Source organism: Carcharodon carcharias, chromosome 11 (genome assembly GCF_017639515.1).
Source record: "Carcharodon carcharias isolate sCarCar2 chromosome 11, sCarCar2.pri, whole genome shotgun sequence".
Classification (NCBI taxonomy): Eukaryota; Metazoa; Chordata; class Chondrichthyes; order Lamniformes; family Lamnidae; genus Carcharodon; species Carcharodon carcharias.
The window spans coordinates 6699007-6719377 of record NC_054477.1 but is presented as its reverse complement, the minus strand read 5'-3'; the positions used below and the strand labels follow the sequence as shown (position 1 = coordinate 6719377).

The following is a 20371-nucleotide window of genomic DNA, read 5'->3' as shown; positions in this document are numbered from 1 at the left end:
GGCTGAAGAAACACCAAATAGCAGCCTATAAAACTGAAGTAGACCCACGTGTGTATGAACAGTCAAAGATGACTTAAACTCATTGTCTAACTCAAGTTGCAGATAGATGTTTGTCAGATCTAACTTTGAAAACATCTGGTCTCCTGATGATATTGTGAACAGATCCTCCACGTTTGACAAAGTATCGGGTGGATTACATTCAAAACCTGATTTACAGCTACCTTGCAGTCACCACGTATTCTGACACGATCATCTGACTTTGGGACTTTCACGATGTGAGAAGTCCAATTACTCTGTTCCATCTTTGAGATCTCCTCCAGGGATCCCCAGCATCACAGATGCCAGTCTTCAGCCAATTCGATTCACTCCACGTGATATCAAGAAACGGCTGAAGGCACTGGACGGTGCAAAAACTATGTGCCCTGACAATATTCCGGCAATAGTGCTGAAGACTTGTGCTCCAGAACTTGCCGTGCTCCTAGCCAAGCTGTTCCAGTACAGCTACAACACTGGCATCTACCCGGCTATGTGCAAAATTGCCCAGGTATGTCCTGTACACAAAATGCAGGACAAATCCAACCCGGCCAATTACCACCCCATCAGTCTATGCGCCATCACCAGTAAAGTGACGGAAGGGATCATCAACAGTGCTGTCAAGCGGCACTTGCTTAGCAATAACCTGCTCACTGACGCTCAGTTTGGGATCTGCTATGGTCACTCAGCTCCTGACCTCTTTACAGCCTTGGTTCAAACATGGACAAAAGAGCTGAACTCCCGAGGTGAGGTGAGAGTGACTGCCCTTGACATCAAGGCAGCATTTGACCGAGTGTGGCATCAAGGAGCCCTAGCAAAACTGGAGTCAATGGGAATCAGGGGACAACTCTCCACTGGTTGGAGTCATACTTAGCACAAAGGAAGATGGTTGTGGTTGTTGGAGGTCAGTCATCTCAGTTCCAGGACATCACTGCAGGAGTTCCTCAGGGTAGTGTCCTAGGACCAGCCATCTTCAGCTGCTTCATCAATGACCTTCCTTCCATCATAAGGTCAGAAGCGGGGATGTTCGTTGATAATTTCACAATGTTCAGCACCATTCGTGACTCCTCGGATACTGAAGCAGTCCATGTCCAAATGCAGCAAGACTGGGACAATATCCAGGCTTGTGCTGACAAGTGGCAAATAACATTGATGCCACACAAGTGCCAGTCAACGACCATCTCCAACACGAGAGAATCTAACCATCTCTCCTTGACATTCAATGGCATTACCATCCCTGAATCCCCCACTATCAACATCCTGGGGATTGTCATTGACCAGAAACTGAACTGGACTAGCCATATAAATACTGTGGCTACAAGAGCAGGTCAGAGGTTAGGAATCCTGCGGTGAGTAACTCACCCCCTGACTCATCAAAGCCTGTCCGCCATCTACAAGGCACAAGTCAGGAGTGTGATGGAATACTCTCTACTTGTCTGGATGAGTGCAGCTCCCACAACACTCAAGAAGCTTGACACCATCCAGGACAAAGCAGCCCCGCTTGATTGGCACCATATCCACAAACATTCACTCCCTCCCACCACCGACACACAGTAGCAGCAGTGTGTACCATCTACAAGATGCACTGCAGGAACTCACCAAGGCTCCTTAGACAGCACTTTCCAAACCCATGACTACTACCATCTAGAAGGACAAGGGCAGCAGACATATGGGAACACCACCACCTGGAAGTTCCCCTCCAAGTCTCTCACCACCCTGACTTGGAAATATATCGCTGTTCCTTCACTGTCGCTGGGTCTAAATCCTGGAACTCCCTCCCTAACAGCACTGTGGGTGTACCTACACCACATGGACTGCAGTTGTTCAAGAAGGCAGCTCACCACCACCTTCTCAAGGGCAACTAGTGATGGGCAAAAAATGCTGGCCCAGCCAGTGATGCCCACATCCTGTGAATGAAAAAAAGAAAGTTCTCAGTCTCAATTCTTTTCAATTCTTGCTCTACCTTCTCCCTTAGAGCATAGGATATTGGACAAGGCCTGCAATAAACTGGTCTTGCATTTCGCTGGCCTTATATCATTGAATCAGTTTGCCGGTTTCAATAAGCCTGCAAGGATACTTGGTGATCGTGTTATCTTGCATTGTGACTTTCACTTCTATGCATGAAAGCTCATTCCAATTTAAGTTAAGTGGTGTTAACCAGTTTCTTCCGAACCACTCACCACAATGATGGGCAGTTTGGCATATTGCTCTTTGTATTTGATGGGAACTGACACACTTCCCACTATGAGAATTTTCTCTCCTCCATAACTTTGTGCTTCTATGCGTGATTTCTCCAGCTCCTGCTGATTCAACTTTTCACAGTATAGCGATTCAGGAATCACGCTGACTGATGCCCCCATGTCAACCTCCATGTTTACCTGAGCTCCATCCAGCACTACTTTGACTATGGTGCTATGTGAATTTCTACTGGACATCCTTATGCTTCAGATCATATGGGTCTCAACCAACCCCTTAAAGACCTGGTGCTGTTCATAACCATATGCAGTGACTGCCATTTCCAGCCAGTGTTTTCTCTGTTTACATTCTTTCAACATGTCTTGGCAACCCTCCTCCAACCAGCTGCAGCATTCTGCCTTCAGAAATGGACAATTCCAGTCTTCAGGAGTTCTCTCCCTTTCAACATATCCTTTTATCCGCCTCCAATATTCTCCCTCCACCTGGACCCCTCCCTCTGGATTCTTACCTTCTCTTGATCTTTTCATTGAGAACTGTCGGCATGACATCAGTCGTCTCAATTTCTCTGCTCCTCCCACCCACTCTAACCTGTCTCTCTCTGAACTTGCTGCACTCCGTTCTCTCAGGTCCAACCCTAACATTGTCATCAAACCCGCTGACAAGGGTGGTGCTGTTGTTGTCTGGCGCACTGACCTCTACCTCGCGGAGGCTGAGCGTCAACTCGCAGACACTTCCTCCTACCTCTCCCTGGACCATGACCCCACCACTGAACATCAAGCCATTGTTTCCAGGACTGTCACTGACCTCATCTCCTCTGGAGATCTTCCTTCCACAGCTTCCAACCTCATAGTCTCCCAACCTCGGACGGCCCGCTTCTATCTCCTCCCAAAATCCACAAACAGGACTGTCCTGGCAGACCAATCGTGTCAGCCTGTTCCTGCACCACGGAACTCGTTTCTTGTTATCTTGACTCCATTCTCTCTCCCCTTGTCCAGTCCCTTCCCACCTACATCCGTGATTCCTCTGACACCTTACGTCACATCAACAATTTCCAGTTCCCTGGCCCCAACCGCTTCCTCTTCACCGTGGACGTCCAATCCATCTACACCTCCATCCCCTACCAGGATGGTCTGAGGGCCCTTAGCTTCTTCCTCGAACAGAGGCCCGAACAATCCCCATCCACCACTACTCTCCTCCGTCTGGCTGAACTTGTTCTCAACTGAACAATTTCTCCTTCAACTCCTCTCAATTCCTCCAAATAAAAGGTGTGGCTATGGGTACCCGCATGGGCCCCAGCTATGCCTGTCTCTTTATGGGGTATGTGGAACATTCATTGTTCCAGTCCTACTCCAGCCCCCTCCCACAACTCTTTCTCTGGTACATCGGTGACTGCTTCGGTGCTGCTTCATGCTCTCGTCTGGATCTGGAAAAATTTATTAATTTTTCTTCCAATTTCCACCCCTCCATCATTTTCACATGGTCCAACTCTGATACTTCCCTTCCCTTCCTTGACCTCTCTGTCTCAATCTCTGGTGACAGACTGTCCACCAATATCCATTACAAGCCTACCGACTCCCACAGTTACCTCGACTACAGCTCCTCACACCCCACTTCCTGTAAGGACTCCATCCCATTCTCTCAGTTCCTTCACCTCCGTCACATCTGTTCTGATGATGCTACTTTCAAAAACAGTTCCTCTAACATGTCTTCCTTCTTCCTTAACCGAGGTTTTCCACCCATGGTGGTTGACAGGGCCCTCAACCGTGTCCGGCCCATCTCCCACACATCCGCCCTCACACCTTCCTCTCCCTCCCAGAACCATAATAGTGTCCCCCTTGTCCTCACTTATCACCCCACCAGCCTCTGCATTCAAAGGATCATTCTCCACCATTTCCGCCAACTCCAGCATGATACCACCACCAAACACATCTTCCCTTCACCCCCCCCCCGGCGGCATTCCGTAGGGATCGTTCCCTCCGGGAAACCTTGGTCCACTCCTCCATCACCCCCTACACCTCAACCCCCTCCCACGGCACCTTCCCATGCAACTGCAGAAGGTGCAACACCTGCCCCTTCACTTCCCCCATCCTCACCGTCCAAGGACCAAAAGACTCTTTTCAAGTGAAGCAGCATTTCACTTTCGCTTCCCTCAATTTAGTCTACTGCATTCGCTGCTCCCAATACGGTTTCCTCTACATTGGAGAGACCAAACGTAAACTGGGCGACCGCTTTGCAGAACACCTGCGGTCTGTCTGCAAGCATGACCCAGACCTCCCTGTCGCTTGCCATTTCAACACTCCACCCTGCTCTCATGCCCACATGTCTATCCTTGGCTTGCTGCATTGTTCCAGTGAAGCTCAACGCAAACTGGAGGAACAACACCTCATCTTCTGACTAGGCACTTTACAGCCTTCCGGACTTAACATTGAGTTCAACAATTTTAGATCATGAACTCTTTCCTCCATCCTCACCCACTTTCCGATCCCCCTTTTTCCAATAATTTATAATTTTTTTTTACAAATATATTTTTCTTTTCTCCTATTTTTAAATTTATTTCGATCAATTGTTTCATCTCCACCTTTTAGCCCATTTCGATCCCTTCCCCCCACCCCACCCCCCCAGGGCTATCTGTACCTTGCTCGTCCTGCTTTCTACCCTTACTGTCCCGATTAGTACATTCCTTAGATAATATCACCACCGTCAACACCCCTTTGACCTTTTGTCTATGACATCTTTGGCAATCTCTTCTTTGCCTCCACCTATCACTGGCCTTCTATGCAGTTCCGCCTGTCTCACCCCCCTTCAACCAGTTTATATTTAATCTCATTTCTATATTTTTTAGTTCTGTTGAAGAGTCATACGGACTCGAAACGTTAACTGTGTTCCTCTCCGCAGATGCTGTCAGACCTGCTGAGCTTTTCCAGGTATTTCTGTTTTTGTTCCAGTCCCAGTATTGGCCTCAGCACTGATAACCGAACATTGTCGTACCTCTGCTACCTCATTAGGGGTTTCAGCTGTCTCAACTGTAGCTTATTTACCTGCGGCTGTGAACTCTTGACTCCTATTGAGTAACATTCCACTTTGTCCATGGACAATACTGTTTGACAAGCCAACGTCAAAGGTTAACTTGGGCAATGTCAGCCACCTACTGCCAACGCATTCCCTTCTTAAATCGCAAACAAATCTGTCCCGGAATACACTCTCCCTCGAGATTCTCCAAAATTACATTGAATGGGCAGCTTTTTCCAAAGCCACGATAAACTCTCCAACGTTCTCACTGAGAAACTGATTCCTTGTCCCGGGCCAAAAACGTTTAGCAATCTCCAATGGCTTGGGATTTTCATGCTGTTCAAGCTCATGTGAAATGTCCAACAGCGGCGAGTCTCTTGGCTTAACAGGGGCGCACAAATTCTTGAGCATTTCATACACTCCTGGGCCTACCTCTGTTACAGAGGTGGCACCTTTCCTCTGCCCCACTGCCTGATTAACAGCTGGATTATCAGGATCTTCAAGGATATTATTAGCAATGTAACACGTCTTGAGCCAGTCCACATATGCACCAAAAAGACTGTCAGTCATGACTGTACTCTCCCGGTCACCCAATAATACCTGTTGATGCAGCCATCTTTGAAGGTCAGTCCGCCCACGTGTACAAACAGCCTTTTCTCTCTAAGACCACATTTTAAGCCCATTCCTCAGCAAAACAAAAACCTTCAATTCTTCCAGGATAAAAGCAAAAAAAACTGCGGATGCTGGAAATCCAAAGCAAAAATAAAAAAACCTGGAAAAACTCAGCAGGTCTGACAGCTTCTGCGGAGAGGAACACAGTTAACGTTTCGAGTCCGCTCGGACTCGAAACGTTAACTGTGTTCCTCTCCGCAGAAGCTGTCAGACCTGCTGAGTTTTTCCAGGTATTTTTATTTTTGCTTTTGCCTTCAATTCCTCTGCTGTTTTGCAGGAAATTTTGCAGTAAGTTTTGCCAACCCCAACTTGTTCGGCTAGGGAAACCCATATCCCTTATCACCAGACTGTAATGCCTTTGCAAGGACAAAAGAGACTGTGTGCCACACGGAAGTCAAGTACCCAAGTGAACTGGTTTACTCTGATTTGACTTCTATCCACCCATACACAAATGGCCACAAAAGGGCGATATTACACTGACCTCCTGGAGCAGGCTTTTGGTCATTTCTCCTAATATCTCCTTATGTGTCTTGGCCTTGAATATTGTTTTGTAATGTTCCCATGAAGTGCCTTGGGGTGTTTTACTATGCTAAAAGTGCTATAAAATTGTAAGTTGTTGTTGACCTGACATCAGCACATTCAGCATGGGAATGATGCAGGAAGCAGCTGGCATAGATCCAGCTGTGTTCCTGACCCTGGACCTCCCAGGCTAGATTGGCAGTGGGGGTCAGGAACCAGTGCAGGCAACAATTCAAAATTGTGACCTTGCAGGTTGTGTTCAGAAGCCCGACTCGTCTGGGTCAAGTTTTGAATTTTCAAAGAGACAGCAGATAGGGAGGTGGGAGGGAGCCAGAAACCTGCCCGGTGTCAATTGACAACCCATTATGCTTATTCAGGAGCTGGTCAAGGGTCCTGTCCATCAGGAATGCAATTTTCAATGCATTTTCAGGCAAGCCCGAACCATCTTTTGCACAGAGATAAAAGCAAAAAACTGCGGATGCTGGAAATCCAAAACAAAAACAAAAACAGAATTACCTGGAAAAACTCAGCAGGTCTGGCAGCATCGGCGGAGAAGAAAAGAGTTGACGTTTCGAGTCCTCACGACCCTTCCACAGAACTGTTGGAGGGTCATGAGGACTCGAAACGTCAACTGTACTCTTCTCCGTCGATGCTGCCAGACCTGCTGAGTTTTTCCAGGTATTTCTGTTTCCATCTTTTGCATATCGATTTACAGCTGTCTGGTTCCACATGGGACCCAAGTAAGGTTTCTCATAGTTGATATTTATTCCAACGTGTGGAGCCAACTAATGCTGGCCGAGGGCTGTTCCGAAAGCTGTTCTGCTGCATTCAATCCCCTGGCTTTCTGAAGAGCTGCCCGCACAAACTGGCAAGGCAGCAGCAGCCCATAACATGGCTGCCATCTGCCTCTACTGCTAGTGCCAGGCAGGCAGCTCCAATCTGCTGGAAGCTCTCAGCGCCGATCTTGAACTCCACATATGTGTCTTTATACCAGATGTGTTCCTGATCATTTTGTCTGTCTGTCACTGTTCCAGATGTGATCCTGATCCTGTACTCTGTCTGTCCCTGTTGCAGGTGTGTTCCTGATTCCATACTGCATCATGATGCTGTTTACAGGGCTGCCACTCTTCCTCATGGAGCTGAGTCTGGGACAGTACGGAGGAGCTGGACCGATACATGTGTGGAAATGCTGCCCTCTGCTGAAAGGTTCTATATATTGCAATCTGCCAATCCTCATCCCAGCAGTGCTGCTCTTGGCTTCTGTATTTTAACACCACCACACCCACCCTCTCCATTCTGAAGGAGCTAATTGCTACTGGGAAAACTCTACCAGGTCAGAGGCGGCTCTCTCAGTCACTGACAGGGTCAGAAAGGCATGAGCTCGAGGCTCCCTCCGGAGATTTGGGTTGATAATCTGGACTGACACTTGCCCTGTTGTACTGAGGGAGTGCCGCACTGTCAGAGGGTCAGTACTGAGGGAGTGCCGCACTGTCAGAGGGTCGGTACTGAGGGAGTGCCGCACTGTCAGAGGGTCGGGACTGAGGGAGTGCCGCACCGTCAGAGGGTCGGGACTGAGGGAGTGCCGCACCGTCAGAGGGTCGGGACTGAGGGAGTGCTGCACTGTCAGAGGGTCAGTACTGAGGGAGTGCTGCACTGTCAGAGGGTCAGTACTGAGGGAGTGCTGCACTGTCAGAGGGTCAGTACTGAGGGAGTGCTGCACTGTCAGAGGGTCAGTACTGAGGGAGTGCTGCACTGTCAGAGGGTCAGTACTGAGGGAGTGCTGCACTGTCAGAGGGTCAGTACTGAGGGAGTGCTGCACTGTCAGAGGGTCAGTACTGAGGGAGTGCTGCACTGTCAGAGGGTCAGTACTGAGGGAGTGCTGCACTGTCAGAGGGTCAGTACTGAGGGAGTGCTGCACTGTCAGAGGGTCAGTACTGAGGGAGTGCTGCACTGTCAGAGGGTCAGTACTGAGGGAGTGCTGCACTGTCAGAGGGTCAGTACTGAGGGAGTGCTGCACTGTCAGAGGGTCAGTACTGAGGGAGTGCTGCACTGTCAGAGGGTCAGTACTGAGGGAGTGCTGCACTGTCAGAGGGTCAGTACTGAGGGAGTGCTGCACTGTCAGAGGGTCAGTACTGAGGGAGTGCTGCACTGTCAGAGGGTCAGTACTGAGGGAGTGCTGCACTGTCAGAGGGTCAGTACTGAGGGAGTGCTGCACTGTCAGAGGGTCAGTACTGAGGGAGTGCTGCACTGTCAGAGGGTCAGTACTGAGGGAGTGCTGCACTGTCAGAGGGTCAGTACTGAGGGAGTGCTGCACTGTCAGAGGGTCAGTACTGAGGGAGTGCTGCACTGTCAGAGGGTCAGTACTGAGGGAGTGCTGCACTGTCAGAGGGTCAGTACTGAGGGAGTGCTGCACTGTCAGAGGGTCAGTACTGAGGGAGTGCTGCACTGTCAGAGGGTCAGTACTGAGGGAGTGCTGCACTGTCAGAGGGTCGGGACTGAGGGAGTGCTGCACTGTCAGAGGGTCGGGACTGAGGGAGTGCTGCACTCTCAGAGGGTCGGGACTGAGGGAGTGCTGCACTCTCAGAGGGTCGGGACTGAGGGAGTGCTGCACTCTCAGAGGGTCGGGACTGAGGGAGTGCTGCACCGTCAGAGGGTCGGGACTGAGGGAGTGCTGCACCGTCAGAGGGTCAGGACTGAGGGAGTGCCGCACCGTCAGAGGGTCGGGACTGAGGGAGTGCCGCACCGTCAGAGGGTCGGGACTGAGGGAGTGCTGCACTCTCAGAGGGTCGGGACTGAGGGAGTGCTGCACTCTCAGAGGGTCGGGACTGAGGGAGTGCTGCACCGTCAGAGGGTCGGGACTGAGGGAGTGCTGCACCGTCAGAGGGTCAGGACTGAGGGAGTGCCGCACCGTCAGAGGGTCGGGACTGAGGGAGTGCCGCACCGTCAGAGGGTCGGGACTGAGGGAGTGCCGCACCGTCAGAGGGTCGGGACTGAGGGAGTGCCGCACCGTCAGAGGGTCGGGACTGAGGGAGTGCTGCACCGTCAGAGGGTCGGGACTGAGGGAGTGCTGCACCGTCAGAGGGTCGGGACTGAGGGAGTGCTGCACTGTCAGAGGGTCGGGACTGAGGGAGTGCTGCACTGTCAGAGGGTCGGGACTGAGGGAGTGCTGCACTGTCAGAGGGTCAGTACTGAGGGAGTGCTGCACTGTCAGAGGGTCAGTACTGAGGGAGTGCTGCACTGTCAGAGGGTCAGTACTGAGGGAGTGCTGCACTGTCAGAGGGTCAGTACTGAGGGAGTGCTGCACTGTCAGAAGGGTCAGTACTGAGGGAGTGCTGCACTGTCAGAGGGTCAGTACTGAGGGAGTGCTGCACTGTCAGAGGGTCAGTACTGAGGGAGTGCTGCACTGTCAGAGGGTCAGTACTGAGGGAGTGCTGCACTGTCAGAGGGTCAGTACTGAGGGAGTGCTGCACTGTCAGAGGGTCAGTACTGAGGGAGTGCTGCACTGTCAGAGGGTCAGTACTGAGGGAGTGCTGCACTGTCAGAGGGTCAGTACTGAGGGAGTGCTGCACTGTCAGAGGGTCAGTACTGAGGGAGTGCTGCACTGTCAGAGGGTCAGTACTGAGGGAGTGCTGCACTGTCAGAGGGTCAGTACTGAGGGAGTGCCGCACTGTCAGAGGGTCAGTACTGAGGGAGTGCCGCACTGTCAGAGGGTCGGTACTGAGGGAGTGCCGCACTGTCAGAGTCCGTTCAGCAGAGTTATTAAAGATTCTGTTATTTCTATAAATCAGCTTCCAGGTTATAGGAAGAGGTTATTCAGTCTCTTGATCCTTTTTCACCATTCAGTTAGATCCTGGCTGATTTGTATCTTAACTCCATTTAACTGAGTTTTTATACCCTTACCCGACAAAATTTGTCAATCCCAGTCTTGGAAAAGCTCAAAACTCCAGTAACTGGAGCCTTTTGGGGCAGTAAGTTCCTGGTCTGCACTGCCTGTAGCCTCTCAGACAGTCAAAAGCTGCAGGGCTGCAGATGACAAGAGCATTTATTAGCAACCACCAGTTGCCCTTAGGGCATTAATCAGGATCGTGTAATACAGTGAAGTTTGACATTATTCCTACTTTTCCAGGGATTGGGATTGGGATGCTTGTTGTTGCCTCTTTGGTTTCTCTTTACTACAACGTGATTATTGCCTGGACGTTCTTCTATCTGGGAAACTCCTTCCAGAACCCTCTGCCTTGGTCCTGTGAGGCTCCAGCAAACTTTCACCTGTGTCAGGTAAGGAGAGCGCTCTGCCGATCGATTCCAGGAGGGAGGGGATATCTCTGGATGTGGGGGAGTGGAGGGTGTATGATCCACCGGGGAACAGAGAGAACTCCTGTCCATAGAGACAGCCTCCCACATCGCACAATACTTCACCCACAGTAATGACAGGAATAACCACTGAACCTGTTTTTGTTGGTTGAGGGGGAAATGTTAGCTAGGATACTGAGAGAGATCTCAACTGGTCTACCAACACTGGCAACGTTCATAGCCAGCAGACTGTGTAGCTGGGATTCCTGTTTAACATCCTTTAAAAAGTACCTGGATGAGCACTTGGCATTGTCATAACATTCAAGGCTACAGGCCGAGTGCTGGTAAATGGGGTTAGGTGAGGTAGGTCAGGTGTTTCTCACATGTCGGTGCAGACTCAATGGGCCGAAGGGTCTCATCTGCACTGTGCGATTCTGTGATTCATATTAATGGCACATCCGGCAGTGCAGGATGGGGCCAAGGGTCACGGTGCAGGATGGGGCCAAGGGTCACAGTGTGTGACAGAGACCTGGGTCACAGTGCAGGATAGGACCAAGGGTCACAGTGCAGGATGGGGCCAAGGGTCACGGTGCAGGATGGGGCCAAGGGTCACAGTGTGTGACAGAGACCTGGGTCACAGTGCAGGATAAGGCCAAGGGTCACAGTGTGTGACAGAGACCTGGGTCACAGTGCAGGATAGGACCAAGGGTCACAGAGCAGGATGGGGCCAAGGGTCACAGTGCAGGATGGGGCCAAGGGTCACAGTGTGTGACAGAGACCTGGGTCACAGTGCAGGATAGGGCCAAGGGTCACAGTGCAGGATAGGGCCAAGGGTCACAGTGCAGGATAGGACCAAGGGTCACAGTGCAGGACAGGACTAAAATTCATGGGCACAGTTAATTAACCCTTTAACACCTTAACCTCAAGTTCTGAAATGATTCAAAGTGATAGCCTTATTGGTGACTGGTTCTATTTTGTTTAGCATAAGCAGGACCTGACACGTACTAAGGCCTGAGTAGTAGTATCACTGCAGCATTAGGCTCTGGGTGGAAGTATGATCCCTACTCCCTGGGTCGTGCCTCAGCTCATGTTGTGGTCAGTCAATGCAACACACAAAACCTCAACAGTTTCTGTCCTCGTGGGATCCCTCCCTTTACACAGCAAAGCCAGTGGAGACCGGTTTACCCCAATCGTTACCTTGCTATCATTGGTCAGCCCAACTGCAAACGCTCTCACTCGCCCATCTGCTTTCCCAAGCCAGATAAGGGTCTCAGGATCTCTGACTCTCCCGAAATTGGACTCAGCGTCAGCTCGTGAGTATTCTGACGCCAAGCTCGGCTAAAGCAAAAAGCAACAGTGACCTTGGTGCTCAGCAGTTTGCCTCGGTTCCACCCACAGATGAACCTCGGAGATTCTGCTGAGGTGGTTTTCTCATCCTCACACAGCCTGCGCTGTTTTTCCTGTTTCAGCAGATCTCTGCTGAAGTCTCTAATGTTTTACCATCTGGGTCAGTGAAAGACCACAGCTCACATTTCCCCATCAGGTCATCTCTCAGCTGCATTTACCCACAGCCCAGCGGAAACAGGGTTCAAAGACAGGGCAGGATAAGAGTCAGTAAAGCAATAGGATTAAGAAATGTATAGTCAGTCATAGTATTTAAGTTCGTTTTTACTAATTAGCAAGAAAACCTGAGGGAGGAATTTCCCAAGGTCCTTACACCTGGGAAGGGTAAAAGCGTTGGGATGAACCAGGTCAATGGCCATAAGCTTGGGATGCAAAACGAAGCTGTTCCACCATCATTGCTGGGTCAAAGTATTTGAACTCTCCACCTGGCAGCACTGAAGGAGCATGCAAACACAGACTGCTAACTTTAACTGCTCTCTCTCTCTCTCTCTCTCTCTCTCCCTCTCTCTGCCTCTCACTCCCTGCAGAATTTAACTGCTAACCAAACTCATCAGAGTGCCAGTGAAGTTTTCTGGAAGTAAGTTGATTCTTCTATTTTGCTCTAGTTTTATTCCTGATCGTACAGTTGTCGCATTAGGAGATGTGTAGAAATCCCTGCATGATACAGCGCCTTGTCAAATCTCAGAAACATCTTAGATGCATAAGAATAACGTTGAGTCCCCAGCACAGGAACAGGGAGTTCAGCCCAGCAGGTTCATGCTGGTGTTTTGCCCCATGAGAGTCTAAGTTAGCATTCACACAGGGTGTTGGAATGGTGATGGCTGTGCATGATCTTGGTTTTGTGATTCCCAGGAAACACTGTGATTCTTAGCTTGTATCTTAAAGCCATTCTCTACTATGGCAATAACCATGACACAGACATCTGATGCAGTGGGTTCCTTGTTTTGCAGTGAACGTACCCTGGGACTGTCCAGGAGCACAGGCCTACATGACCCAGGCCCTGTTCGCTGGGAACTGGCGATTTGCCTTCTGGCTGCCTGGGTTATTATCTTCTTCTGCTGCCTGAAAGGGATCCGCAGCTCAGGCAAGGTGAGCTAATCACAGAGAATATCCATTTCCTGGAATTAAACCCAGCCACAGAACATAAGATAAATAGCTGATGGGAAAAGACCAATGGATCATCAACTATTAACCCATCCATCGAACCCCAGTCCCACATTAACCCTCCCATCGAACTCCAAACCAACATTAACCCTCCCATCGAACCCCAGTCCCACATTAACCCTCCCATCGAACCCCAGTCCCACATTAACCCTCCCATCAAACCCCAAACCAACATTACCCCTCCCATCGAACCCCAGTCCCACATTAACCCTCCCATCGAACCCCAGTCCCACATTAACCCTCCCATCGAACCCCAGTCCCACATTAACCCTCCCATCGAACCCCAGTCCCACATTAACCCCTCCCATCGTACCCCAGTCCCACATTAACCCCTCCCATCGTACCCCAGTCCCACATTAACCCCTCCCATCGTACCCCAGTCCCACATTAACCCCTCCCATCGAACTCCAGTCCCACATTAACCCTCCCATCGAACTCCAGTCCCACATTAACCCTCCCATCGAACCCCAGTCCCACATTAACCATCCCATCGAACCCCAGTCCCACATTAACCCTCCCATCGAACCCCAGTCCCAAATTAACACATCCATCGAACCCCAGTCCCACATTAACCCTCCCATCGAACCCCAGTCCCACATTAACCCTCCCATCGAACTCCAAACCAACATTAACCCTCCCATCGAACCCCAGTCCCACATTAACCCTCCCATCGAACCCCAGTCCCACATTAACCCTCCCATCGAACCCCAGTCCCACATTAACCCTCCCATCGAACCCCAGTCCCACATTAACCCTCCCATCGAACCCCAGTCCCACATTAACCCTCCCATCGAACCCCAGTCCCACATTAACCCTCCCATCGAACCCCAGTCCCACATTAACCCTCCCATCGAACCCCAGTCCCACATTAACCCTCCCATCGAACCCCAGTCCCACATTAACCCTCCCATCGAACCCCAGTCCCACATTAACCCTCCCATCGAACTCCAGTCCCACATTAACCCATCCATCGAACCCCAGTCCCACATTAACCCTCCCATCAAACCCCAAACCAACATTACCCCTCCCATCGAACCCCAGTCCCACATTAACCCTCCCATCGAACCCCAGTCCCACATTAACCCTCCCATCGAACCCCAGTCCCACATTAACCCTCCCATCGAACCCCAGTCCCACATTAACCCTCCCATCGAACCCCAGTCCCACATTAACCCTCCCATCGAACCCCAGTCCCACATTAACCCTCCCATCGTACCCCAGTCCCACATTAACCCCTCCCATCGTACCCCAGTCCCACATTAACCCTCCCATCGAACCCCAGTCCCACATTAACCCCTCCCATCGAACCCCAGTCCCACATTAACCCTCCCATCGAACCCCAGTCCCACATTAACCCTCCCATCGAACCCCAGTCCCACATTAACCCTCCCATCGAACCCCAGTCCCACATTAACCCTCCCATCGAACCCCAGTCCCACATTAACCCTCCCATCGAACCCCAGTCCCACATTAACCCTCCCATCGAACCCCAGTCCCACATTAACCCTCCCATCGAACCCCAGTCCCACATTAACCCTCCCATCGAACCCCAGTCCCACATTAACCCTCCCATCGAACCCCAGTCCCACATTAACCCTCCCATCGAACCCAGTCCCACATTAACCCTCCCATCGAACCCAGCAGTTTGCCCGGTTCCACCCACAGATCGAACCTCGGAGATTCTGCTGAGGTGGTTTTCTCATCTCACCCCAGCCTGCGCTGTTTTTCCTGTTTCAGCAGATCGAACCTGAGTCCCATGTTTTACCATCTGGGTCATGAAAGACCACAGCTCACATTTCCCCATCAGGTCATCTCTCAGCTGCATTTACCCACAGCCCAGCGAAACAGGGTTCAAAGACAGGGCAGGATAAGAGTCAGTAAACAATAATTAAGAAATGTATAGTCAGTCATAGTATTAACCCTCTAATAGCAAGAACCTGAGGGAGGAATTTCCAAGGTCCTTACACCTGGGAAGGGTAAAAGCGTTGGGATGAACCAGGTCAATGGCCATAAGCTTGGGATGCAAAACGAAGCTGTTCCACATTCATTGCTGGGTCAAAGTATTTGAACTCTCCACCTGGCAGCACTGAAGGAGCATGCAAACACAGACTGCTAACTTTAACCCCTCTCTCTCTCTCTCTCTCTCTCTCTCCCTCTCTCGAACCTCACTCCTGCACATTTAACCCTAACCAAACTCATCAGAGTCCCAGTGAAGTTTTCTGGAAGTAAGTTGATTCTTCCATTTTGCCCAGTTTTACCCTCCCATCGTACAGTTGTCGCATTAGGAGATGTGTAGAAATCCCTGCATGATACAGCCCTTGTCAAATCTCAGAAACATCTTAGATGCATAAGAATAACGTTGAGTCCCCAGCACAGGAACAGGGAGTTCAGCCCAGCAGGTTCATGCTGGTGTTTTGCCCCATGAGAGTCCAGTTAGCATTCACACATTGGAATGGTGATGGCTGTGCATGATCTTGGTTTTGTGATTCCCAGGAAACACTGTGATTCTTAGCTCCCATCGAAAGCCATTCTCTACTATGGCAATAACCCTGACCAGACATCGATGCCCTTGTTTTGCATGAACCCTGGGACTGTCCAGGAGCACAGTCCCTACATGACCCAGGCCCTCGCTGGGAACTGGCGATTTGCCTTCTGGCTGCCTGGGTTATTATCTTCTTCTGCTGCCTGAAAGGGATCCGCAGTCCAACATGAGCTAATCACATCGAATATCCAGTCCCACATTAACCCAGCCATCGAACATAAGTAAATACTGATAAAAGACCAATGGTCATCAACATTAACCCTCCATCGAACCCCAGTCCCACATTAACCCTCCCATCGAACCCCAGTCCCACATTAACCCTCCCATCGAACCCCAGTCCCACATTAACCCTCCCATCGAACCCCAGTCCCACATTAACCCTCCCATCGAACCCCAGTCCCACATTAACCCTCCCATCGAACCCCAGTCCCACATTAACCCTCCCATCGAACCCCAGTCCCACATTAACCCTCCCATCGAACCCCAGTCCCACATTAACCCCTCCCATCGAACACCAGTCCCACATTAACCCCTCCCATCGAACCCCAGTCCCACATTAACCCTCCCATCGAACCCCAGTCCCACATTAACCCCTCCCATCGTACCCCAGTCCCACATTAACCCTCCCATCGAACCCCAGTCCCACATTAACCCTCCCATCGAACCCCAGTCCCACATTAACCCTCCCATCGAACCCCAGTCCCACATTAACCCTCCCATCGAACCCCAGTCCCACATTAACCCTCCCATCGAACCCCAGTCCCACATTAACCCTCCCATCGAACCCCAGTCCCACATTAACCCTCCCATCGAACCCCAGTCCCACATTAACCCTCCCATCGAACCCCAGTCCCACATTAACCCTCCCATCGAACCCCAGTCCCACATTAACCCTCCCATCGAACCCCAGTCCCACATTAACCCTCCCATCGAACCCCAGTCCCACATTAACCCTCCCATCGAACCCCAGTCCCACATTAACCCTCCCATCGAACCCCAGTCCCACATTAACCCTCCCATCGAACCCCAGTCCCACATTAACCCTCCCATCGAACCCCAGTCCCACATTAACCCTCCCATCGAACCCCAGTCCCACATTAACCCTCCCATCGAACCCCAGTCCCACATTAACCCTCCCATCGAACCCCAGTCCCACATTAACCCTCCCATCGAACCCCAGTCCCACATTAACCCTCCCATCGAACCCCAGTCCCACATTAACCCTCCCATCGAACCCCAGTCCCACATTAACCCTCCCATCGAACCCCAGTCCCACATTAACCCTCCCATCGAACCCCAGTCCCACATTAACCCCTCCCATCGTACCCCAGTCCCACATTAACCCCTCCCATCGTACCCCAGTCCCACATTAACCCCTCCCATCGTACCCCAGTCCCACATTAACCCCTCCCATCGAACCCCAGTCCCACATTAACCCCTCCCATCGAACTCCAGTCCCACATTAACCCTCCCATCGAACCCCAGTCCCACATTAACCCTCCCATCGAACCCCAGTCCCACATTAACCCTCCCATCGAACCCCAGTCCCACATTAACCCTCCCATCGAACCCAGTCCCACATTAACCCTCCCATCGAACCCCAGTCCCACATTAACCCTCCCATCGAACCCCAGTCCCACATTAACCCTCCCATCGAACCCCAGTCCCACATTAACCCTCCCATCGAACCCCAGTCCCACATTAACCCTCCCATCGAACCCCAGTCCCACATTAACCCTCCCATCGAACCCCAGTCCCACATTAACCCTCCCATCGAACCCCAGTCCCACATTAACCCTCCCATCGAACCCCAGTCCCACATTAACCCTCCCATCGAACCCCAGTCCCACAATAACCCTCCCATCGAACCCCAGTCCCACATTAACCCTCCCATCGAACCCCAGTCCCACATTAACCCTCCCATCGAACCCCAGTCCCACATTAACCCTCCCATCGAACCCCAGTCCCACATTAACCCTCCCATCGAACCCCAGTCCCACATTAACCCTCCCATCGAACCCCAGTCCCACATTAACCCTCCCATCGAACCCCAGTCCCACATTAACCCTCCCATCGAACCCCAGTCCCACATTAACCCTCCCATCGAACCCCAGTCCCACATTAACCCTCCCATCGAACCCCAGTCCCACATTAACCCTCCCATCGAACCCCAGTCCCACATTAACCCTCCCATCGAACCCCAGTCCCACATTAACCCTCCCATCGAACCCCAGTCCCACATTAACCCTCCCATCGAACCCCAGTCCCACATTAACCCTCCCATCGAACCCCAGTCCCACATTAACCCTCCCATCGAACCCCAGTCCCACATTAACCCTCCCATCGAACCCCAGTCCCACATTAACCCTCCCATCGAACCCCAGTCCCACATTAACCCTCCCATCGAACCCCAGTCCCACATTAACCCTCCCATCGAACCCCAGTCCCACATTAACCCTCCCATCGAACCCCAGTCCCACATTAACCCTCCCATCGAACCCCAGTCCCACATTAACCCTCCCATCGAACCCCAGTCCCACATTAACCCTCCCATCGAACCCCAGTCCCACATTAACCCTCCCATCGAACCCCAGTCCCACATTAACCCTCCCATCGAACCCCAGTCCCACATTAACCCTCCCATCGAACCCCAGTCCCACATTAACCCTCCCATCGAACCCCAGTCCCACATTAACCCTCCCATCGAACCCCAGTCCCACATTAACCCTCCCATCGAACCCCAGTCCCACATTAACCCTCCCATCGAACCCCAGTCCCACATTAACCCTCCCATCGAACCCCAGTCCCACATTAACCCTCCCATCGAACCCCAGTCCCACATTAACACATCCCATCGAACCCCAGTCCCACATTAACACATCCCATCGAACCCCAGTCCCACATTAACACATCCCATCGAACCCCAGTCCCACATTAACACATCCCATCGAACCCCAGTCCCACATTAACCCTCCCATCGAACCCCAGTCCCACATTAACCCTCCCATCGAACCCCAGTCCCACATTAACCCTCCCATCGAACCCCAGTCCCACATTAACCCTCCCATCGAACCCCAGTCCCACATTAACCCTCCCATCGAACCCCAGTCCCATCTTCCATCAAAGCCCCTCCCTCCAGCACTCCCCAAACCCACACCTTGACCTTGCAGCTAGCTTTCGGTCAATTTAGCCCCATGCCACCTCACGACTCGACACCCCAACTATTGCTCAATGAGATTGTCAATTTGGTGCCAATCAGAGTTAGATTGTGCTGCAGGCTCAATCTCGATAGGAATTGGTTTGAAGCTGTTTTAAACCGATTCCACACAGATCTCTCGCAGTTCCCAAGAATCACAAACCTGAGCTGGCTCGAATGCTGCTTCTGGATGTGAAAGGCCTGCTCTGTGAATTAGTTCTGCATGTGGGAAATATCAGCAGATTCCCTTAAACCCTTACCTCAGCCTAACCATGTGTGTTTGACTTTCTGATGTTGGGTTTGTCCTGATGTCCTCCCATCTCTTTGTGCTTTTCAGGTGGTTTACATAACGGCGACGTTTCCCTACCTGGTGCTGATTGTACTGATCATCCGGGGTGCCACACTCAAAGGCTCCTTACAGGGGGTGGAGTTCTACCTCAGCACCAACTGGAAGCGTCTGGGTAGCGCTCAGGTACAAAGCAGGTCACCAGTTGACGCCCTCTTCCTCCTCCCCAACAGCCCATGTCTGTTAAAGTTGAGATGCCTGACACTGTTTCACACTCAGATTCTTCCTCTCCCAGGGCCTGAACAACCTGGAACTCCCTCCTTTCCCCCTGCCTGCCCTTGCTACTGACTTTTAGAAGATAACTCGCCAAAGCACAAATATCTACTTGACCTTGTCTTCACACCTAATCCTAAAATTAGCGCTTGGCGAGAGGCCAGGAGCTGTGGTGGATCAGGGAGAACTGGGAATGCAAGTACCGGAATCATTAGAAGCTACTGCAGTATACAAAGGATAATTTAAAAATAACAATGGAACGCTGTCCTTTATCTCAATGGGACTGGATTACAAAGGGCTGGAAATGATGCTTCAGTTACATAAAAGCTCTGCTTAGACTCCATCTGGAGTGACTCAGTATAGTTCTGGCACTGCACCTCAGGAAGGATAGCTTAGCCCTGGCGGGGGTGCAGCACTGGTTCACCAGAATGACAACGGGGCTGAAAGGGTTTAACTCACAAGGACAGGTTGCACAGACCAGACTTGCATTCCCTTGAATATAAAAGATTAAAAGTTGATCTAATTGAAGCATTTAAACAGATTAAAGGATTTGATAGGGTCGATAGAGAGAACCTATTTCCTCTGATGGTGGAGGTGGTGGGTTGGGGAGGGTGCGTAGGGGAGAGTCCCGGACAAGGGGGCAGAACCTTAAAATTCGAGCCAGGCTGTTCAGGGGGGATGTCAGGAAGCCTTTCCTCACACAGAGGGGAGCGGAAATCTGGAACTCTCTCCCTAAAACAGCTGTGGAACTGACCGAGAGACATTCCAACATTGAAACAGGCCATTT

General features: G+C 51.3%; 1 protein-coding gene across 7 annotated transcripts in view; it reads left to right on the top strand.

Annotated features, from left to right (window-relative positions):
• slc6a7 (solute carrier family 6 member 7) overlaps positions 1–20371 on the top strand; it is a 63401-nt gene that overhangs the window by 22523 nt on the left and 20507 nt on the right. For all 7 annotated transcript variants that reach the window (XM_041199043.1, XM_041199046.1, XM_041199042.1 and 4 more), the window contains 5 exons: positions 7504–7635; positions 10556–10704; positions 12651–12700; positions 13074–13212; positions 19363–19497. In XM_041199043.1, the coding sequence (XP_041054977.1) occupies positions 7504–7635; positions 10556–10704; positions 12651–12700; positions 13074–13212; positions 19363–19497 (605 nt within the window). The remainder of the gene's footprint in view (positions 1–7503; positions 7636–10555; positions 10705–12650; positions 12701–13073; positions 13213–19362; positions 19498–20371) is intronic.